The 23,587-nt window shown below is 50.7% G+C and overlaps 1 protein-coding gene across 1 annotated transcript in view; it reads left to right on the forward strand.

Moving 5' to 3' along the window:
- Nucleotides 1–18,749, forward strand: part of KLF13 (KLF transcription factor 13) — a 50,870-nt gene extending 32,121 nt beyond the window's left edge. The window contains exon 2 of the mRNA XM_047862950.1: nucleotides 12,673–18,749. Within this exon, the coding sequence (XP_047718906.1) occupies nucleotides 12,673–12,962 (290 nt within the window). The 3' untranslated portion in view covers nucleotides 12,963–18,749. The remainder of the gene's footprint in view (nucleotides 1–12,672) is intronic.
- The last annotated feature ends 4,838 nt before the right edge of the window (nucleotides 18,750–23,587 follow it).

Raw genomic sequence — 23,587 nt, forward strand, 5'->3', positions numbered from 1 at the left:
TCCTGGGCTGTCAGCAGCTGTAAGGGCTTGGTGTGCAGTAGATCACATACTCCCAGAACAGGGCTGGTGACAGCACTCTGGCCTCCAAAGCAGGAGAATGCTCTCTTTGAGAGCATGCTCAAAATGCTCCCTGTTCAGCTCAGGGAAGGTGCTCCTGGGTTCCCTTGGAGACAGTTAGTGATGTGGCCATCAGAATAGAGGGGAAAGAAATGGACATGTCTGTTCTTTGGGGTCATGTCACATGAGTCCATGCATCACATTTGATCATCTGGCAGACTATTGCAGTCCAGGATCTGGAAGTGTTTGGTGGTGGGAGCTGATCTCTCTCTGTATGTCTCTTCAGGAGAATGTGTGTGTGTGTGTGTGTGTGTGTGTGTGTGTGTGTGTGTGTGTTTGTATGAAGGTGGTGGGGGACCTCTAGAGCCCTTGTCTGGGGTGACTTCTGCCTGCCTGCTGGCAGAAATCATTAGTATTTTATTATTGCTGTTCTACATGAGACCTTGGGAATGGAAATTTTCAAATGTGTTTTGTAACCCTTAGCAAAAGGGGGGAAAACACCTTTATGAAATTTCTGGCATGTGGTCTTTTGACCTTTCCGGGCATGTGCACCTGTGTGTGTAAATTAGTGCTACTCCCTCACCAGAGCCCAGAGGTGCTGGGTTCTATGGTAGCAGGCCCAGTTAGTGAGCTGGGCTTTGGGTGAGCTATTATTATTTCACAATAGAAGTTTGTAGTCTATATCCATAAATACACATGTATTATGATGTGTTTATGTCCGACTTTGTGAGATAACATACTGCACTCTTTCTGACAGCAAACAGCAGCTCAGTTGAAAAGTGTAGGAATGCAGAACGAATAGTCACGCATGAATCCTGTCTTCCCAAGATAACGGCTGTGTTTCCTTCCTGCAGCTCTGGCTCTGAGGCATGTGCATTTCCTACAGGCATTGGGACAGAGGGTCTGTTTTCTTGGTTGGAATGAGACTACATATAAGTGGGCCCCTGTCTGTGGCTTATGAGACTCTAGAGAGGGACAGGCAGGCGGCCTCCGTGCCAACCCTTCCTTTGTCTGCCTACCTAACCTCGACACATGAGGGGTAACACCACAGAGCACCCAGTCCCCCACACCCTACCTCAGGGGTGGGCAGCTTGCCCCAGCTTTCACTGGCCCTCCCTTGGCCTCAGGCTGACTCGGGTAGCCTTTGGATCATAGTGTCCCCATGCAGAGCTGTTGAAGAAGGGTCACTCTGGGGGACTGTGGGGGCTGGAAAGCAGAGTGGTGTCAGCTTTTCTCCCTGGCTGGTGTCCTCAGGGTCAGCTCCCTTAGTGACCTGTTCCACGCTAGGCTGGGGAAGGACATAGGATCAGGGTTGTGCACTAGGCAGGATGTGAGGAGGAAGAGACAGGCTCAGAGAAGCGGTGGGCAGGCCCTGTGACAGGGAAGCGGCTGGCCTTAGTGCCCTGAGCCTCAAAAGGCCCTGGAAATGCTCTTCTTTCTACACCACAGCATGGGTTTTTCCAGGTGGGGAGAGGGCCGGGTGGTGAGGGCAGTGGGTGACCACCTCCCCTCTGGCAGTGGAACTCAGATTTACTGAGGAGCAAGGCCTCTGGCTTACTGTTCCAGTATCCTGTTCTCTGCAAATGGTTCTTTTGAACAAAAGAGTGTTCTTAAAACACACTGGGTATAAATTGTCCAAGCGGCTGAGGCTCTGCTGGGTCCGGTGACCTGGGCTACTGAAGGAGAGGCTCCTCCCAGAGTGTCTAGAGCAGTTCCTCAGCACTTCAGCTGTTCTAGAAAAGGTAGGTCAGTGACTGGATGTTTTTTTTTGCCCCCCCCCCCCCCACGCATCAGCTCCCTCAAAAACCAAAAGCATTTTAGAACTATAGAAAAATGACTTACTTGTTTTTATTTTGATTTATTTGCTTTATGAAACCAACTCTGACAAATACATTGTTTTGCTATGTTCTGTTTGAAACTTGTGACTTTTTTTTTTTTTCGTGAAGGAAATGGCCCTCTGCTCTGAGTACCTGGAGCAGGCCAGTGTAGGTGCTGGGTCTGGAGGGAGAGCATGTGCTCCCCAGGGGCCACGTGCTGCCTCAGGGTGCTCAGACCTTCTCAGACAGGCAGGCAGGCAGGCAGGGCCTCTTGAAAAGGAACTGCCCAGCCCGTCCACATGTTAGGTGCGGCCACGTGCTGCAGAGGGACTGGTGACTGCCTGCCAAGGTCCCCAGCAGGCAGAGTGGCCCAGTGCAGCTCAACTGGGCTGGGGGTGCCACTGGGAAGCTTCTCCCCAGGGTGCCGAGGGTGGTACCTTACATTGTGTGTGCTGTGCCACAGTGCCTTCATCTGTGAGATGGGCCTTTGGCCTTGATGGTCCCTTTTGGGCTCTCAACCCCCAGGATGCTAATGGCCGAGGTCAGCTTGTCAGAACATTTCCTATTCCATGGTGGGGAGAGGCTGTAAGAATGTCCTCCTTCTGAGTGAAATCTGGACTGGGAGTGCCAGGCTTTCTGGGTGTGTGGCCTTGGTGAGGTCGTTTTGACTGTCCACTTTTAGTCTCCATATCTAAGATCTTGACACAACTCCTGTCCCTCAGGGTAAGAGTCAATGAGCTTGTGCATGCTGGAAGTAAAGGCTGCCTCCCTGTGAAACTCCATGTTTGCAGGTGTGTGTGCTGTGCGTTGTGCCCACCATTGGGGCAGCTGTGGCCAGGCTGGGGCCCTGCTGTCAAGACCCACCTGAGGGGGCAAAAGGGAGAGGACTGGAGTGAGGAAATGAAGGCTGGGGGAGGGGAGAGATACAGGAAGAGGAAGTGGACAGAATGGTTGCCAAAGGCTCTACAGAGAAGGGCCCCTCCCTTGGTTGCCTAGAGAGCCCTGGGTGTGGGCATGGGGCCCTGGGGTACAGAGCAGGCAGCTGGTTGTGCATGTTGGCAGATGGCAGCAGGAAGGGGGTCGTTTGCTCTGCTCCATGCCCTCTCCCAGGGGCCCTGGCTGACCTTGAAGACTTTTGTTTCTTTGGGGAGGGGGTAGTGCGGGCAGGCAGCCTCAAGTTGGCTGAAGGCTTGTCTGTGTCTAGGAGCAGTTTGGCTTCTCTCTGAGTCTCTGTGGACCTCCCCATATGGCTGTCAATGACTGGTGCCACCCCAGACGTCACAGCCCAGCACAGCCTGCCAGAGGCTTTTCTGTACTGTGCCCGCTTCCCCCACCCCATCCGTGCCCGGCCCTCTGTCTTTCTTCCCTCCCTTCCTTCCTTCCTTTTCCTTTCTTTTGGTCCAAGAGAAAAACCCTTCCCAGAAGCCTGCACCCATTCCCTAGTTCCCACCTCCTTACCAGTCCCTGGCAGAAGGGACCGAGTCTCCTGCCTTGAACTTGTGGTCTGTCTCCTGACAGCTGGACGAACTCACCTGGCAGCACCTCTCCAGCAGCCAGAGCCTGGCCCAGCCACCGAGGCAGGTTCTCGCCAGTCCTGTGAGGGCGGACCCAGTGATAATTATGACAGGAACATGGTATACAGGAGGCTGAAGGGACCTTTAACACATGCAAGTTAACAGCTCTGGGTCTGCTGCTGTCAGATTCTTCTCCCTTGCCTTTTAAGTCACACTGGGTCTGTCAAACCACTGATCAGGGAGCACCCTCCAACAAAACAATTTGCAGAGTGACCCAGGGGCTTGAATCCTGGAGGTCCGTCCCCAGGAACACCTTCCAGAAAGGTAGATTGGACTTCACTGCTATTTTTGAATTTCTCATATTCCAAGGAGCTCTCCTGCCCCCTCCCTCATTCTAAGGGGAATCTATTTTAAGGGGAATTCTGGGGATTGTATTCAGAATGTGCTGAGGAGAGTATGCACGGCCACATGTGGTATGAATGGGTCTGGCCAGGAACTCATAGGGTTGTTCTGTCAGCTCCTGTTTTAAAATTTGCATTATTGAGGCACCTGGTTGGCTCAGTCTGTTGAGCGTCTAACTTCAGCTCAGGTCACGATCTCTCAGTTTGGGAGTTTGAGCCCCATGTCGGGCTCTACACTGGTTGACGGTGTGGAGTCTGCTTGGGATTCTCTCTCTCCCTCTCTCTCTGCCCTTTCCTTGCTCATGCTCTCTCTCTTAACAATAAATAAAACATTTAAAAAAATAAAATAAAATTTGCGTTATTTGTGGCTAGCATTTCCTAGTTTGCTGTGGATTCTTGTTTTTAACTTCGTGAATAGGTAAATACATTTGCGTGTTTTGAAATCCAGGAGATTTACGTAGTTTTCAAGGCACCCTCTCCTCACCCCTCTGTCCCTAGGTAGTCTGTATCCTCCCAGAGGACCTTTCTACAAGCAAAAGCACATGTCTACACACACTGTTCCTTCTGCTCAGAACCTTGCTTTCTTTCCTCAACAGTACCACTTTAGAGATCTCTCCCCATCAGTTCAGAAAGAGTCCATTCCACTTGTTTTTCATAGTATTCCATCACATGGGGGTTCTATAACTTATTTCACAGGCCCCAGCTGGAGGACAGGAGTTGTTTTGAGGCTTTTTCTGCATTGAATGACCAGGCCCATATCCCATTTTGTAGGTGTGCAGGTGTATCTGTAGAATAGTTTCCCAAAAGTTGTTTTGTGGGGTCGAAGGTTGCACACATTTGTAATTGGGATCAGCATCACCACGTTGCCCTCCATAGGGGTTGGGGCACTTTGTATTTCCACTGGCGAAATGTGAGAGTGCGTATTCCTGTGGCTTTGCTACCTGACAGATAAAAAGTAGGATTTCAGTGCGGTTTTGTTGGCATTTGCTCTCTGACAGGTGAGGTTGAGCATCTTTTCAGATGTTTGAGAGTCATTTGTGTTTTCTTTTTATCAACTGTCTTATGGCCTTTGCCCATATTTCTATTGAGTGTTGGTTTGTCTTTTAATTTCTGTGTTCTCATTCTGTATTGGAGGTTAGGCCTTTGTGATATGAGCTGCAATTTTTTTTTTTTTCCTCAGATTGTCATTTATCTTTTGCCTTTGCTTATGGTGACTTTGTCCATGTCTGGCTTTTATAGTCAGATTTATCAATCTTTTCATTTATAGTTACTGGGCTTTGATTCATAGAAAGAACTTCTATCCTAGCATGGTCCTACTTTCTTTCCAGAAAGTACTTAGTTGTCCTTACATGTTTTTTGGACCCTCTCCCCTCTACCCATCTGAGATGATAATTTGTGCTAAGTGTGTTTCCCACTGTTTTGGTGTTTTGGGGTCTAGTTCTGGCATTTCCTCTCCTCCCCACCAGTCAGTTATCAGCTTCTGTGGCAGTATGTTGAATATCTGGCAGTCTGGTACCCTCACAGTATTCTTTTTTTCAGAGTTTTCCTAGCTGCTTCTATTTGTTTTTCTGTATGAATTTTAGGATCTAGTTCTCCTATTCCAAAATAAAACAAAGCAACACCCAAAATGCCTACTTCAAAAATACACTTACATCTTTTGTAGGAAGGCAGATTTTGTTTGAACTGTGCCCCCAAGGCAGTGTGCTGCTGCACACAGCCAGGTGCCACCTCCCCCTCTCATCCTGCCAGCTCTGCTTGTGCAGGAGTGTAAGGCAGCATGTGATCAGCAATACCTGTGCACCGGTAATGGTAGCATGAGACCAGAGTGCCCTGGGGCAGGGCCAGGGCTGCAGCTGTTCCAGCAAAGATGAACACAAAGTGGTATGGGGCTGGAACGTGCAACCAGTGGTTCCCACCACAGTCACTTGCCACTGACTTGCTCTTGAGAGCCCCCTGCCCAAGGGGCTCAGTAGCCCAGGAGCACCCCGCCACCCCCCACAACCGGTGATAGTGGTGTATCTCCTATGAGCATGTATGTGTTCCCACTTAACCCTCACAGTAACTGTGAGAAGAAACAGGCAAGATGGCAACCCCTGAAGCCATCGACAAATGAGTAGGGGTGCAGGGGTGGGGTGGGTGCAGGGCTGCTTCCATGCAGAAAGCACCTCTCTGGCTACAGGCAGAGTCCTAGGACAAGAGGGGTCCCCACTGAGTGGGGCCTCACCTCCTCCACTTGTACCATGGGGGTAAGCGCTTCTAGCTGGAGCTTCCCAGGAGAGGGCATCTGCATGTCAGCTCCACGTGGGTCTATAAACCACGGGCGTTTTCAGTGATCAATGAAATAGCCAGTGGCCTTCTAAAGAAAGGAAAGTCTGCTTTCCATAATGGGGACAGGCCTTTCTGCTGACCCCGAGGCTGCCCGTTGGCCTGGGTTTCCTTGCAGGCTGACAGCTGATTGGCCCCAATGGTTGGCTATCTCCCAATCTGTCCCAGCATGGGAGGGTGAGCAGGAGGGACTCGCTGGTATGAAAAACATGTCAGTCTTGATGTGGGGAGCTGGAGGTGGCCCCATACCAGGGGCCACTGAACAGAGCTATGTAGTGATGAGTGACAGCCCATTCCTTTCAGGACCTGGGTGCTGCGGCCTGGGAGCCTGGGAAAAGGTGTATCTCTGTGGAAGCCTCTCTCTGACCAGCCCCACCCCTCACCACGCTCCCCAGACACACACCCGTGGGGTTTCCTTATGCTCACTGAGGTCTTTTCATATGATCTTAGGTACCCCTGTTAAGTCAATGGATCCATGTGCCCTTTTCCCCGGGGGCCCCCTATTCAGAGATGCATCCCCTCCCTTCTTTCTTCCACAGAGGGGAGCTCAACGAGGCTTCCCAGAGCCTTGGTTGGCACAGCCAGCCTGAGCTGAGAAGAGCCAGCGGGAGGCCGAGGGGCCAACTGGGGAGATCACTTACTGCCACAGGCAGAAGAGGCACTAGTTTACAGACATTGTTCTGGCTCCGGGTCTTTTTTTTTTTTTTTTTTTTTTGCAACGCAAAAGGACCCCCAGGACTGCCCACAAGGGGCTCACAGACCAAAAACTGCCATGTGCAGGTGCTGTTGGAGCCAGGAGGGACCCAATCATCTGTGGGAGCTGGCAGTCTGGCCCAAACTGGTTGGCGCAATTGAGAAAATTGGGAGCATGCCCTTTGGACAGGGGTCAGAGCAGGAGGGAGTCTCTCAGTGGCTCAGGGTGTGAGCTGAAACATGCACACTTCCCAAGCTGCACGTGCAGGTGCAGCTGCCAGGAAGGGGGCAGGGGGCAGGGCCCTGGGCTGGGCGCTCAGTCGGGGGCTTGGGCAGGAGGAAAGCCCCCGTCCTCTTAGCCTGGCTTCTTGCGGCTTCTGGGAGGAACACACTGTCCCAGCCCAGGCCTGTGGCTTGGGCAAGAGGAGCATGTGGGACGCAGTGTTCCCTGATAAGATGAGGCAATTGCTCTCACAGCCTCATCGCAGCGCCAAGGAACATTTATGTAACCCCCGCCCTGCACCCCGTGAGTCCTTGGCCCAGGCGCCCCTGCTGCCCAGCTGCCCCCCTCACGGTGCACCCACAGCACCCCGCCCTGTACCGACCAGTTATCCCCTGTCTCGCAGTCCTGCCACTTGCAGCCTGGCCCCTCCCAAACCCCCTCCCATAGTGACCCAGCCTTTCCCCACCCAGCTTCCTTCGCTCCCTCCCTGTGCACCCTGTACCCCACAAGACCTGACCTCTACCCCCTTGCTCTCACTCTGCCTCCCCCTCCCAAGTCCCTCTCACCATTCTGTCCCACAGCCCCAACCCTGGCCTCCTGCAGCCCTGCCTTTGGAAAGTGAGGGCAGGGGGACTGGAGTGGGCCCATCCCAGTCTTAGGCATCAGGCAGGATGCTGCAGAAGGGCTGATCTCCCTTCAGGGTTCTGGAATCTCTGATCAGGTTTCCTATCCTGAGAGGGCCAGTGTCACTTCTGAGCTAGACTGAGCATTCTCCTTGTGGTGGCCCTGTGGTACTATTGTGTCCTCCTATCACATGCCCAAGAGGAGGCAGATTCAGAATTGAGCCCAGCAGGAGGGAAGCTAGGGTTCATTTAGTCTGGGTGGCCAACTCCGTGCTGGGCCCCACTCTACTCTGTGTACGATCCCTATATACTCACTCCGCCTAGTAACACCACCTTGGAGTCAGTCCTTAGAAGAGCAGTTTTCAAAGTGAGGCCCAGGGACACCTGTAGGTACCTGAGATACTTCCAGGAGACCATGAGGTCAAAACTATTTTCAAAATAATAATATTATTTGTCCCTTATTCTCTCAAAAGAATACAATGAAATATTCCAGAAGGTACATGATGTGTGATGACATCCCCCTGACAGCTACAGGAATGCACATGTGCTTGAGTTTAAATCTTTTTTCAGTTTTAATTTCTAATATGATAAATATCAATGGATATAACCCACATGAACAAATACTCTTTCGGTCCCTCACTACAAGTATGAGCCTTATTGTGGGTGACTCTGTCCCCCTGTCCAGGCTGCCTTTCCCCCAGCTGTTCTCGATTCTTCTGGCTGCTCCTCATCAGCCTCCTGGGTGCTGCTTGAATGTCACCATGTAGAGGCGGGCCCTGCCAGACCCTGGTGCTGATCCTTGCCAGCATGAATCATAACTTCTGAGTGATATATTCATCTGTTTATTGCTGTCTACCCTCCTGGAATGGGCTGACAGAGGTATAAAGGATGGAATCGGGGGGACTCTGCATAATGACCCTGTCCCCAGGGCCAGACAGCGAGTCTGTGTTCAATAAAAGTGCTGAGCTGCTGTTACCCAGATGGACCAAGAGCTGTGTGCTGTCCTAGGGGTGATGCTGGACTTTCCTTGCCTTCTGCCACTCCAGGCTACCTGGTACCAGCATCCCATCCTATTGGATGCTACAGTTCTGTGTGGCCCACACATCATTGTAGCCCTATAATTATACCCCTCACATGCTTCCCAGAGCTGCAAACATAAGGACCTTGAAAAGGACAAGCTCCCAATGAGGGCCCAGGGTTTATTAGAAAGCAAGGGTGAGTCTGAATTTGGGTTGGTCTTCCCCTACTGCCACCATGGGCCTAAATTTGAGAAGACACAGGTGTAAAAAATAGTGGATAAGAGCAATAATAATAGCTAACATTTCATAGGTAGCATTTGGCATGTGTCAGGCACAGTGCCAAGGTCTGGTCGTGTGTGTGAGCCCATGGGATCACCATGTGTACCCCACTATAAGGATGTGGTAGTATATTCATTTCCTGTGGCTACCATAACAAATTACCATAAATTGGGTGGCTTAAAATAACAGAAATGCACTCTCTCACTGTTTTGGAGGGCAGAAGTCTAAGATCAAGGTGTTTGCAGCTCACTACCTTGCCCACCTCTTTTCCTTCTGAAGGCTCTGGGGGTGGGGTGGGGAGATGGAATCCATTTCATGCTTCTCTCCTAGATTCTGGGGGCTGCCCTACAGTCTTTGGAGTTTCTTGGTTTATAGATACATCACTCCAGTCTCTTCCTCTGTCATCGTTTGGCCCTCTCTTCTCTTCTTTTCTAAAGGACACTTGTGATCTCATTTCAAGACCCTTACCTTAATTGTATCTACAAAGACGCTTTTTCCAAATAAGATCACAAGTTCAAGGGATTAGGACCGGGACATCTTTTTCAGGGAGCACTCTTTACCCCACCATAGGCAATAAGGTACTTATCTGAGGCCACACACATCAGTATACTGTGAGAACAGATCTAAGCCTCATCTGTCAGACGTGGCACGCCAAGCTCTTGAACTCAGCACCTAGTCACAGGAAAATGAAACTTTTGTGTTTAATGCTAGACCTTTCCAAACATCTAATGACCAATGTGCATTGTGAAGTTCCTAGACTGGACTTAGCATGTAGCATTTCTCAAACTTTTTTTGTTGATGAGATTTTTTTCCTCCAGAACCAATTAACAATGTATTCAATTCTAAAAAGACACATAACACAGAAGAGCTTACAACAACAAGAAATCCTGTTCCCAGTGAGGCATCACTTTCTAGAGACCAACACTGCTCTGATTTTAGTTGTCTTGGTAGTTACTGCCATAAATGAATTATATGATATATACATATATATATATATATATATATATATATATATATATATTTACTGTTCTTTGATGTATCAGATTTATATATGATGCGTTATCTCCCTGCCATGAAATTGAAGGATTTACCTCATTTCTACCCCTCCCCTCACCTCCTCCTGAATTGATGAATATATTATTTTAATTTTTTTGTTGTTGATTATCCTTATAACTTTAACCTCATTTAGACATTTCCTTTGTGCATGTGTGTGTTCCTACCTTTCTCTTAAATCCACATTCTTCACTGGGGGGCCATGAGTCAGTTGTATGGGCTTTGTCTATAACATTGATTCTAAATACTGACAACTAGTGCTAGGGTTCACATGACCATAACTGTGTAAAGATTGCTTCCATATGCCAGGGCCTGTGGTGGGATTTCATTCCCTCCTGCTGCCTCATGGGGTTGTTGTGAAAGATAAATATAACATACAAAAAGCCCGTAGTACAGTGTTTGGCTCAGAGCTCTTCCCTGATGGCTCATATCTTATAGCACTTTAGATTGCTTCAAATTTAGATCCCAGTTTTCTTGCATGTCTTCTATTTTTCCTGGAGTTTGTAATTGCCTCTCTTTTTTCTTTTAACCAAAGAATAGTATGTGCCTTCACTGTGTCCTGAAGTTTATTCAGCCTCTTGATCATAGTCTCTGATGCATGGAATTCACCTTCTTCTTGAAACTATCCCCCTGTGATTCCTGCCTCTGTGGCCACCAGGTCTCTGCCTCACTCTTATCCTGAGATGCCCCTTCATTTTTCACTAATTTCCCTGGCTTCTCGTTTTTTCTTTTCTCATTTTTGTTGGAGTTTGAGAGGTAAACTTGGAAGACCCTGTTTCTTTTTCATCGAGGATCCAGTGTGATTTACAAGAAGTCTGGTATTCCCTCATGGTTGACTTGGTGTTTGTTCTCACCTCTTTCTAATAAGTTTTGTGATCTCTTCATTTTACCCAGTGTTCTGACTTTGCAGAAATTCTCACAGCATTGCAGAAATTCTTGCAGCAGGAGCCTTTACTTACTACCCTGCCCACCTCTCTGCCAGCCCTTTCCATGTTACTCTCCTGTCTTGTTTGATTCTGACAGATACTGTTTTCTTGTTTCTTTGGTAATTTACTCTCCTCCATTTTTTTCTTTTCTTTTTTCTAATGAACAGAAATTATTTAAATATATTTCACCCCCAGGATAGATTCCCTGTAACTCTGAACTATTATTTGTAACTATCAGATAGTTTTGGGATATGATGGTTTGCTCTCTTGATTTTGAATTCTCCTCCCATACACCCCCTTTCCTGCTCCCCCTCAAAAGCCCCTGTAAAATCAGTAACAACATATACAGCCACACAGAGCTCTTAGTTTCAGCATTACTAGGAGGCAGAGAACACTGCAACATTCACATATTTTCAGAGCTTTTTTGATGTTGTTCCATTTTTATGGGGTATTTCCTTCAGTATATTTCCATCTGTTCTATGAAATTTTTGTTTGGGCAATAATACTCTCATTTTCTAAACACTATTTTTTGTTCTCTGAACTTGCTTTTGATGGTATCATGTTCACTTTATGCATGAAATTTTGTTTGAAAATTTTCTCAGAATACTAATTCAAAGTTTTAGGTTGACATTCTCTTCTGTCTCATGGCTTCACTCTTTTTCCTCTGGAGTCAGCTTTGTTTTGTTGCTCTTGGCCTTTTCCCTTTCATCTTGCTGGTTTTCCTTCGCCATCTGGCCATCCTTGAGTGTTTATATTTAAGGTTGATGGGCTCATTTAGGGTGGGTGGCGTGGATGTCCTCTGCTGGGCACAGGTGCACCAGCTTCAAGGACTGGCTGAAGGCTTTAGGGCCGGGGGCGGGGGGGTGGAGAATGGAAAGGGTGGTGGTGTGGCCACCCCCAGTGCCATAAGGGCTGCATTCTGGGGTGGCAGAAGCCCCTGCTGATTCTCCCTGAGCAGTTGATACCATGTTTTTGTGGTTCAGAGTGTGCCTGGGTAAATGATGGCCTGTTCCTTGCTCTGAGGGATGGGAGGGGTGAGGTCCTCATTGAAGTCTACCTTTGTTAACTCCCTGTCAGGGAGTGTTCTGGGTAGCCACCCTTGTCTGTCACTGTGTTTGGGTCTGCAAGAGCCTGTTGCAGCCTCTTGTTCTGCTGGCTGTTACCTATTGGCCACACTGGAGGTTGAAAGAGCAACATGAGAAGCAAATTACCTGGTCTGGGCTCCTTATGTTATTGATGAGGAAACTGAGGATCAGAATAGTAGTAGAGCACTCAGGTTGGGAATTGTCTCTTGGCCCTGCAGGGGTATGGGGCTCTGGAGTGTGGCTCCCTTCAGGCCAGTGTGAGGCAGCTGGACCCTCCCTGGTAGGCCTGCAAGTCCTACCTCTGAGATTCCCAATCTCAGAGCCTGAAGATGAGCCTGATCTCCCCTCAGGCCAGGGCCAGGGGTGCCTGCACAGGTTGTTGGGGGTCATGCTCTGCCGTGTGCTTGGGACTGCCACCGCCAGGGGCCTTGGGCCCTGCTATCACAGTTACTGAGAAGCTGCCATTTCATCCTGGGAGATGCCTGCTGCCTTCCTTGGATACTGGCTGGAGGGCACAGGCATGGCACATGTTTGCCCTGATGGGTTGGTTACAGGCCGGTGGAGAGGGAGGGGACGCGGCTAGGGATGGGGAGGAGCAGGCTGCGTGGAGGGCAGGGCCAGGACCGGTGACTAATGTGCTGCCCTGTCGCCCCGCAGGTGAGAGACCCTTCGCCTGTAGCTGGCAGGACTGCAACAAGAAGTTCGCGCGCTCGGACGAGCTGGCCCGGCACTACCGCACGCACACAGGCGAGAAGAAGTTCAGCTGTCCTATCTGCGAGAAGCGCTTCATGCGCAGCGACCACCTGACGAAGCACGCACGCCGCCATGCCAACTTCCACCCGGGCATGCTGCAGCGGCGCAGCGGGGGCTCACGGACCGGCTCCCTCAGCGACTACAGCCGCTCCGATGCCAGCAGCCCCACCATCAGCCCGGCCAGCTCGCCCTAAGCGCGGCCGCCGCCCGACGCAGCACAGCCCCGCCCACCCTTCCGCGGGGCCCCGCCCATCCCTCCGCGGGCCCCGCCCACCCCTGGCCGGCGAGGACCCTCCGCCCCTACTACAGCCATGAGCAGATATGCTCGCCCTTCCTTTTGTGATGCCGTGTCTTTTCCTTTTGTAATGAGAAAGAAAGAACTTTCTGGAGTCAAAACAACAACACAACAGACAATTTTCTTCACCTCAGGTGTCAAAGTGAATTTGTAAAAAAACGAAACAAAAAAATTTTCAAAAAACACCATCCACAAATTGCACAATAAACATACCCACAAAGGTGAGATTCAGTGGTGTTGAACCCCTCCCCCCCTTTCTCAGGGATGGACATGTTCCACGAGGTCAGTGAGGACACCCCCTTCCTGCCGCCTTATTCTGTACATAGATTTGCACTCTGGAGTTTTCTGTTAGGTTCGGGAACACACTGGGGACAAAGACTGAGCAATGCAGGTGGAGCTCAGTGTCTGGCCCTTGGGTTAGTCCGTCAGTCATTTCTGAGCGGATGTGGTCACTGACATTTGCTTCCAGGCCAGATTCCTCAGCAGGGGGCCCCAAGTCTCCACGCAGCCGCCAGCCTCTGCCCCAGAAGCCCGGCCGGGCTCAGGACATAGATGATTCAGAGGGATGCCTTAAGCTGTGCTGGGCGAAAGAAGCACTCCACCTGGGGAGACCACAGAGGCGCCCACCCTCTGCGGGGCCCTGCCGGTCTCCCTGTCCCTGACTCCAGGAGCCTCTCTCTAGGCCTCTCAGCACTGGGAGCAGAGGTGCAAGCCCCAGCCAGTCAGACCACTGCACCATCCGAAGTCCAATGCAACAGGGCCCGGGCCACACCTGCCCCACCCTTGGCCTGCCTGAGGCGCATGCCCTGCACAGGGACACCGGCTAGTTTGTGTCCTGCAGAAGGTACATGGGGACCTCTCACTTTTATCATGTTTTCTGACTGGAAAATAGAGGCTAGGAATCCTGGTGTTTTCAAAGATGTCTGAAAGTGTCTCTGGTGCCTCCAGTTCCTGTGTTCTCCTGGACCCGTCCTGCTATCAAGACACCTTTGTTGGAAACAATGGGGAAGGTTGTTGGGCCACCTTGCCAGAGGCCCCGTGTGTGTGGTCGTGCATGCGGCATCGCTCAGTGCTTCACAGAGACAGTTCTGTAGCAAGAGACCGGAACATTGTGACTTGGAACTTTACGGGAGTGGTGAAGCAGATGTTATGGGAAATGCTGTCGGAGAACGTGCATTCTGTTTGCTCCCCAGGGAACACCAGACAGAAAGTTGTGGGAAATACTTTGCTCAGACCCACCGTGTTCCCAGCTCAGAATTAGCAAACCTCCAGCTTCTCCATGAGCTTTGCACCCCCTGGACTTCTCCCTTTCCCTCCTGTTTCTCCCCTTCTGCCTGGGAGGCCTCAGCCCACACCCTGCCTGTGGCACATTAGGGCTGTGGGGGCTCCATTGCCAGTGTTCTCCTGCCAAGGGAGGAGGAGCAGAGAGCTGAGCAGTTTCTTGTGGAGCCCCAACCTTGAGCCCTGGTAAGGCAGTCAGGCTGGGCTCCAGCGTGCTGCTCCTCTGCAGACATTTGGAGGTTCCACCTGAGTGCTGCCCAGGCACCACCCTTTCCTTCCTCCTGAGATTTGGGGCCTGTAAATACAAGCCCCCAGGACAGTGTGTGTGTGTGTATGTGTGTGTGTGTATGTGTGTATGTGTGTGTTGGGGTGGGGGGTGGGTTTGGGGTAGACTTGGGGTATCTTGCAGAGACCTCTGCTCATTTTGGTGAGGAGGAATGACCCTTGGGACCTCAGAGGGCTGTAGATGGGCTTCCTGGGCCCAGAGTGCCTTGGTTGTGACCACCCTGCTTCCACCCTCACCCTGTCACGGCATGGGGTGCAGCACAGAGAAGCCGTAGACACCCAGGCCTGGCTGGTGCTCACAGCCTGTGGCCGTTGCTTTGGGCCAGCACCTTCTGTCCATAGTGACCACAAGGGTGGCAGTCTGCTGTTGGCAGCACTTGGGTGCCCCTTTCTAACTCCACTGTGTGTCATCTGGGATTGACGGGTGGCATGGTGGTGGCTTCCAAGTAGCATGTTAGGTACCAGGTTGGGCAGTAGCGTTGTTCTTGCTGTGGGTGGAAGCCAGGCAGGGCCAGGGGATCGGGTGCAGAGCTCACTGCCCTGGCTGCCGGGCCCTACTCGGGCTGCCTGCTTGCATTTGGTCTGGGAGAGAGGGTGGAATATCCTGTAGAGACCTGGACAGAAGAGCGCTCTGAGTGCTCAGTGTGAAAAATCCTCCTGCCCAGTTCCAAAGTGAGGCCCGGAAGGCCCTCAGAGGCCCCTCCCAAAGTTGTTTCCGTGTGAGGCAGAGAAAGCCACACTCTGAATACATTTCATGTCTCAGGAACTCACATTCCAGGTTCAGGAATTTTATTCCAAAGTCCTTTGGTGTGCTAACCGTCCACGGGTCCCCGAAGGCAGAGAGAGGAGGCTGTGGGTCTCTGGGAGGCCAAAATGCTGTCCTCTGGAGGAGCCGGGAGTCTCCTTGTGATCTGCCTACTGGCATCTCAGAAGGAGGGTTTCTAACCCCACTTCTGTCTGCACGTAAGAAGGGGAGTAAGGACTCTAAACCCAGTCATCTTGGAATAAAAGAAGAGCTGGTTTGTTTTAGAGGTGGGGTGGGGGGTGGGGGAGGGAAAGCGGGTGTTTGCTGTTTCCAAAGAGAGCACTTAATTTAATTTTTCCTCTAAATGACCCAGGGCTGTTCCGTCGGATAGATGGAAGGGTAACATTGCCTTAAAACAGAAATATGCAGGCATTGGCTATTTTTGGCAAATGAGTGTGTCTTCATTCCCAAAGCAGTGCTGGTCTAATGGCAGGGTGCGGTCCTTCCTCTAGGGGCCTGGCCTGGGAGATGGGGCACTGCTCTGCTGACTTAGGGCACCTGGAGAGAATTCCCACCTGGCACCCCTGGGCACTAGGCCCGGGGCTCCAGTTGGACCATGCCAACTCATCTGGAGCTAAAATTCATCTCACTTGAAGGGTGGGAAAAATCCATGAACCTTGGTGAGGTTTAAATGGGCATCTCATCATGAAATGAGTGCTTGTGGAAGGGGGCAGTGGACCTTGGAAAGCTGGCCCCCTGGGCCCCCGCTGAAAGGGGTGGACCCTCTTGAAACAACCTGCATTTTCTTCTGAAATGTAGAATGTCTTCCCAGCTTGGGTCTGTTTCAGGGTCTTTCATTTTTCTGGTTTATGGCCATGCTTGCCCGGCTTCAGTGTGATTGAGGAACCCATAGGACTCCTAGAAATAATAGTGAAAACTCAGACCTTTATTTTGTAGCAGACTTGTTCTCAAAGGCCAACGGGGCAGAGGTCTCAAGATGAAGGATGCCTGAACAAAGGAAGAATTCCCCTCCAAAAAGTCCTAAAAGGGACCCTGGACCCAACCATCAGCAGGCTGGTGTTTAGCTCACATCCCAAATAAGAAAGCCCCTCTTTGCATCAGCCATGTTAGGGGACCAGTTGTTGGCTCCCCATATGCCCACTGAATCCTACAGCCATCCAGAAAGAAACAGATGAACACAGCCGTTTCCACAAAGGGCCCTGGGTCCTCTTCTGTAGGGTGCTATGTAGGAACAGGCAGTGATGCCCTTGATGGGAATATAGTCCTGGAGGTGCCCTACCTGCATCCCACTACACCCCCACTTATGGCACTTTGAGGTGCAGGACACCCCCCCACCCTTTATTCTGAGGCCATGCAACCGGGCAGGTGCAGGATTCGCCACGGTGCAGCCTCCAGGTGCAAACATCAGTGGCAGTGGGGTCCCCAGATCTCACCATGCCCTGGCTCTCCGCTCAGACCAGTGGAAGGTGATTCAGAGATAGGGACAGACAGGCTACAGGTGGTCCCTGGCCCACGTTTTGGGACATGAAGAGAGGGCTGGTGGCTTTCTAGGGTCCCAAGAGGAGTGTGGCAGAACTGGGGTCTCCATTTGAGCCTTCTGCTGCCCAGCCCAGTCTTCAGAAGACCCAACCTCCTTTCTTGCCAGAAGCAGGTGCTAAGGTGGACTGCACAGGGTCCTAGCATTCCTTGGGGACTTCATCCTCAGCAAGCTGGAGTGCCACCTAACAAGAAAGCGTGATCTGAGCAATAGCATCCCCTTGTTTTCTGACTCCTGATTTGGGCTTGTTTACCAGGCTACCTGATGATTTTGACTTCTGGCAGGTATCATGGATTTTTTTTTTTTTTAACCCATTTTTACAAAGTCATTCAGTCAAAAACACAGTGCTGGAAGGTTTAAAGTGTCTGATGTATTGGTCACATTGAGACCAGTAAGAAATGCTTTGTAGGTCACCCACATCTTTTTTGCCATCCAAAGATTGCATATGCGATTCTGGTGGCCGTATTTTCCAAAGCTAAAATGGAGGGTGTGGGCTAACACTTTCTGAATGCAGGGTTGCCCTGGGAAAAGCCTGCCTCTATGACTGATGTTCCTCATTCTAAGGTTAGGTTTCGAAGGTTTGTCCAAGACACATTCCAGAGAATTTTGTCCCAGAATTTGGATGTACAATCCAGCTTACTACTGATAAATGCCTGAGTGTCATTTAGGGAGAGGCCCTTCCCCCACCCACTGTCCTGTCCCTCACTGGTTAGAAGATTGGATTCGGTGGTGGGAGCTGTGAGCCCCGGATCCATGAGGGTAGAGGGGCCATACCTGGTTTCTTGGTTTCTACTGACCCCCTGTAGCAATGTTGGACTTGGCAGTGTGTCCAGCTGGCCCTGCCCAGCCTCTCCCTTCTTATGCAGCTTTAAAACCTTACTATTTTTATTTAAAGATGAACAGGATGGGAGGGGAGTGGACCACAGGAGCAGCTTTCTCCTATGGCTCAAGGGAAGCTTCCTAGTGACACATTGACAGGATGCTGTACACGCTCACTTAGAAACCCAAGTATGTGTGAGGTGAATGCCTGCAAGACAGCCACAGGTCTGGTCAAAGATTTTCCTTCCCACTCAGAGCACAAGGGCTGGGTGTACCGGCCGGATCCCTCCCCAGCCTGCCCTCTGTGTGGGGTGAGAGGGTCATTTCCCAGGGCGGCTCAGACACCACTTGGGGAGCAGTGTAGTGGCCATTCCTGGTCAGGGTGCCCATGGGTGGGTGGGTGGCTTCGCTCTTTAGTCTCAGCCCGGAGAGTCCATGTGCCTAGTGCCGGGGATCCCAAGGGCTCAACGGCGTCAGCACGAGCTATGCATTGTGGGGGCTGGGGCTTCCTGTGGTTCCCACAGAACCAGGAATAACTTGTGTGGATATGTTGGGTGCATGAGTCAGCCACCCCAGACCCACACAAATGACCCCTTCCCCATCCAAAGCCATTGATGGAGTTTCTCTGGAATCGTTTGCCAAAATCCCAAGGCAGAATCCAAGGGTCCAAGACCATTTCCATGGAGCACACACTTTCCTTTTCTGTAGGAACTTTTTTTTTTCTTTTTAACCAGCACCACACCATGCTTCCGAAGGCCACGTTTCATCTTTCCTGGATCACTACAGTGAAGTATTACAGTTGTACAGTTCCCAATCTGGCCTTGGCTTGCTCGGATAAAACTTTGTATGTATTTTGTATGGCATAGATTCTATATTGTAATGATGTCCTATGCAAAAAGAAAAAAAAATTAACTAAATTGTAAATTTTATTGTTTTAACGTGTATGCATGTTTAGTGACGTTTACATTTTGAAATAAAATTTATGATTCATTATTTTATTTGCCAGAGCTGGTTCCTTGGAGAGGCCCGGGGGGGGGGGGGGGGGGGGAGGGGAGGGACCAAAATGGACCAACTCCAGCAGCTGTACGTAATTGCCTGAGGGGCAGTAACCAACCCTGAGCTTTGTAGGCCTTTTATAGAATAGAAGGCTTTGCAGAAAGTGGGTGCCCCTCTGGCTATCCCCTGCCTATTTCAGCTTATCACATTCCCTACCCTCAACTCTACTCCCTCCCCCACAAAAAGCTCAGCCTGACAATTCCATCCTTCAGAGCATCAAGGAGAAAGGTAGACCCCAGGGAGGCAGTGATGACAGGACCCTGAGCAGGGCATAGTGTTGGTCCCTAGAACCAACCCCCCCATAAACACCTGCTCCCCAGGGCAGCAGCCCCATTTCTCAACTCCAGTTGCCCTCCGAGGGTCTGAAAGTCTGTCAGACTATACACTGTCACTCAGCCAGATGGCTGCCTGCTCCCCTTGTCCCTGCCCAGGGCCCAAAGAGTGACCTTTTTGCAGCCACAGAAGACTCTGAGGTTGGCTGTGGGAACGGACCCCAAAACACACTGCCACAAGCGCCAGGTCTGGGGCGCTGGGGACTGGCATGGTATGTGTTGATACCAGAGCTCATTCAAGTCTCCTGTGATAATTAAGCACCCCTGGCTGCTCCCTTACCACCCAAATCAGGGCATTTCCATAGCAGGCAGTATAAAGCCTGTAGCTGGTGGGAAGAGATGGGCCCCAGACCTGTGCCCGAAGAGCATGGAGGGAAGGTGCAGGTGCAGCCCTGCCATCGCAGCCCCCAGCCAGGTTCTCATCCAGGACTGAATCCGGGTCTGTGCCTGATTCTTACGTGATCGCCTATTGTTTAGAGAACACATGAAAACACGAAATGGAAAATAGTAATAACGAAAAGCACTGCAGTCAATCAAAGGTGATTTTTCCTAAACCTGGAAAACATCTACACTGGCAGGTGTTTCCTGATAAAATCTTTCCTGCAGCATAGATTAGGAGGAGGAGCTGTGAAGTCCCTGTTAGGGGACTGACACCTGTTAGGAAAACAGGGCTTGTTTTCAAACAAAAAACTTTTAATATGGAGACAGAGACCAGTCTTGGTCGGAGGATTTTCCCAGGAAGGCGATCGTTCTGCCTTCTCAGAGACTGTTCCTTTTTGCTCAGGAACTCCCTGATTGCGGCAAGCTGAATAGATTCACTTCCATAAATAGGTGTGTGTTGAGAGGAGCCCAAATGCTTTATAAATATTAACAGGGTGGGGGCAAATGCAGCCATCAGTTGTGACATCGCTGCTGAGGTTTGCAAGAAGTTTTGGGTTCCTTCTGGTGTTCCTTTCCAGAAGATGGGGCCTGGCATTCAGGAAGCCTCCATCTCAAGCCCTAGGGGTGTCCTGAGACCTTGAGAGGCACCCAGTAGCATAGAAGGAAGAAAATGTTCAACGATAGATTTTCCTTGTGTTTAAAAAACCAATGCAATGAGGGGCACCTGGGTGCCTCAGTAGGTTGAGTGACTGACCCTTGATTTCGGCTCAGGTCATGATCTCATGGTTCCTGAGATTGAGCCCCACGTCAGGCTCTGTTCTGACAGCACACTGCTTGGGACTCTCTCTCTCTGTCTCTCTCTCTCTCTGTCTCTCTCCCTCTCTGCCTGCCCCTCCCCCCTCTTAAAATAAATAAACTTAAAAAAAAAAAACCAATGCAGTACTGCGTGTGGCATAAACAGCACATAAGCAGTGTGGGGGGAGGGTCTGTGATAATAGGATATCAGAACTGAGCAGGTACTGGGTGTTACAGAGTGGTCAGCCCCCAGACACTCCTTGCCCAACACCCTCTGCTTTTTTTTTTTTTTTTTTTTTTTTTTAAATTTTTTTTTTTTTTTTTCAACGTTTATTTATTTTTGGGACAGAGAGAGACAGAGCATGAACGGGGGAGGGGCAGAGAGAGAGGGAGACACAGAATCGGAAACAGGCTCCAGGCTCTGAGCCATCAGCCCAGAGCCCGACGCGGGGCTCGAACTCACGGACCGCGAGATCGTGACCTGGCTGAAGTCGGAGGCTTAACCGACTGCGCCACCCAGGCGCCCCACCCTCTGCTTTTTTATCAGGACCTTGCATTACAAAGTCAAACTTGGGGCAGTTAGGTGAAGTATGCAGTGTCAGGGAGGGTTTGCACCTAGATGGGAATGTAGTAGTAAAGTTCTTGGGTAACAGAGTGAGGATTCAAAATGACATTGGCAGCCAGTAGAAGGACAGCAAGTCCCTGATCATAGCCAGCAAGATGAAGTGTGCCTATACCAGATAAGATAGACCCATCTTACCACATCGAATCTGGAGGCGATCCAGCCTATGGCTGGTTGGTGCTGACCGGCAGCAGGTCTCTGGGGGACACAGGGCCTGGGAGTAACCAGACAGTGCTGTCTTTGAGAAGGTGGAGGCTGGCATCTGGTTGAGACATTGTCAGAGGGCAGAGGCTGGCCATGGCTCACAAACTACAGGAACTTACCATCATTTGGCGCTGGCTTGCAAACAGTGGCCACCCCACTGCTGGAGGTATTCAAGCAGAGGCTGAAATGCTACTGGCCACAAATGCCATAAAAGAATTCTGGATGGGAGCCTGTTTAGTAGGCAAAACTAAGGCTGCAGTATTTTTCAGGAGGACCCACTGGGGCATGATCCTCTTAAACTATCTCTTTGTGGCCTTGTCAGTCATGTTGGGGGTGCAGGCTGGTGTTTGGTGGGTTGGGCTTGACTGCAGAGGGCTTCAAATAACACGTTAGACTGTGTAACTGATTCTGAGGACCTGGGTGGCTCAGTACCCCCTAATCAAACCTCACATATCCCACGATAAAATTCCCGCCATTAGCACCACTTCTAAGGTCTGATGAGAGGAAAATGGCTTAGCCCAGCGATGGCACCTGGCTACTCCTGGCAAGGTGGCCACCTCCACACTAACTTTGCCACCGTCACGGATCAGAGACTCCACAGCAGTGGTGCACAGGACAGGCAGGTTTTGATGGAGATGGTGTTGGAAGCATACAGCCTGTGTTAGTTTCCTATTACTGCTATAATAAATCACTACAAACGTAGTTGCTTAAGGCAAAACATTTCTATTCTCTGCTCTGCTCATCATAGCTCTGGATGTCAGAAATCTGAAATGAATCTGATAAGACTAAACTCAAGGTGTCATCAAGACTGGTTCCCTCTGGAACATCTTTTCTTGATTGAAGAAATGATGCCTTGACTCCTGGCCCCTGCATCCATCTTCCAAGCCAAAAGTACAGCAACTTCTCTCTTCTTTGACCTCCAACTTCCCTCTTATAAGGGCCTTTGTGACTACATCAGGCCCATCTAGCAAGTCTGGGATAATCTCCCCACCTGCCCCGGTCCTCACAGCCTTGCTGCACCTGCCCTGAGCCAAGGGAGAGCACAGTGCCACTCAGGCTACAGCCGAGAAACGCTGGGCCTGATCAACTCCTGCGTGGTGGGAGAACCCTGCAGTCACACAGTAGATTAAATTGGACTGGGCTTCTGCCACTTGCATTTTGTAGCCCTTCACAGTATTTTCCTTCAGTTGTCAGCTCTGAAAAGTGGAAATAACAACAATGAAAATATTAGTCACTGTACTTGAGTTCTTTTTTTAAAAGCGGGGTGTCTGGGTGGCTCAGTTGGTTAAGCATCCAACTTCGGCTCAGGCCATGATCTCACGGTTCGTGAGTTCGAGCCCTGTGTTGGGCTCTGTGCTCTTAGAGCCTGGATCCTCCTTCAGATTCTCTGTCTCCCTCTCTCTCTCTGCCCCTACTTGCTCATGCTTTCCCTCTCAAAAATATAATAAACATTTAAAAGTAAATAAATAAAAATAAAAAAGTGATTGTCCCTCTCGCAGCCATCTCACTCAGAGCGAGGCTGAGTCTCCGCACCAGACACAGCTGGACCCAGCTTTCAGTTCTGAACGTGCCGCCTGAACAGCCCTAGAGAGGTCCTTCTCTGAGCCTTGCCTTCCTCAGCAGGGAAACAGCCTTGGCTGGGGGCCACACAGGCTTGTTGTGAAGTTTGCATGGAGGCCCCAGATGTCAGGCGCCAAGTCAGCTGGAATTGCGCCTGTGCCCAGGCTCCCTTGGGCCTGGCCTCCACTCCCACTTGCAACCTCCAAGTCACCAGCAGTCATGAGGCTCAGGCCTCCTGTTAGGGCCCTCCCCACAGCCAAGCAGATCCCTTTCCCCATGAAGGCTCTTATGCAGCCATGACTACCTGCTCCCCACACTGGAGACAGATGGCCCTGCAGTCATTACCCTCAGTGACAAACGGGTTCCATGACAGCGTGAGGCCTGGAGAAGCCGCACTCAGGGATTTAGTCTGCTTCTCTGCCCCCGTCCCTGTCACTCTGTCATAGTGTTTTCTATTCCCATTCTCACAGCAGGGCAGTGAGTTATTTATTAATTCCCCAGGAGCACTGGGTGAGTATCAACAATAAATATCAATATGATTTGCATAATCAATAGGCTTGCTCCTCAGAGGAGTCCTCAGCACGCAGAGCACCCCATGAGGTCTGCTTATTGATTTATTATTGCTTTTGGAAAACGGTTACTGAATGCTGGCTCTGATGAACGAAAGCTATACCCTGTCTTTTGCCTGTCTCCTGCCCTTTCTAACTGTAAGCACATTGTGGAAGGTTAGCTGAGACTGATTGCAGGCCTGCAAGGGCAGGACACCCAGAGCAGGGAGGGTGGCTCCATCCAGGGTTCTGCAGCTCTCTCCCAACCATGGTCCAGGGAATTGCTAATGTGAATCTTTCACCTTGGGGAGAGCAGCTGCTGCTAGTGCTTGAGCTTT

The sequence above is a fragment of the Prionailurus viverrinus genome, chromosome B3 (genome assembly GCF_022837055.1).
Source record: "Prionailurus viverrinus isolate Anna chromosome B3, UM_Priviv_1.0, whole genome shotgun sequence".
NCBI classification, from domain to species: domain Eukaryota; kingdom Metazoa; phylum Chordata; class Mammalia; order Carnivora; family Felidae; genus Prionailurus; species Prionailurus viverrinus.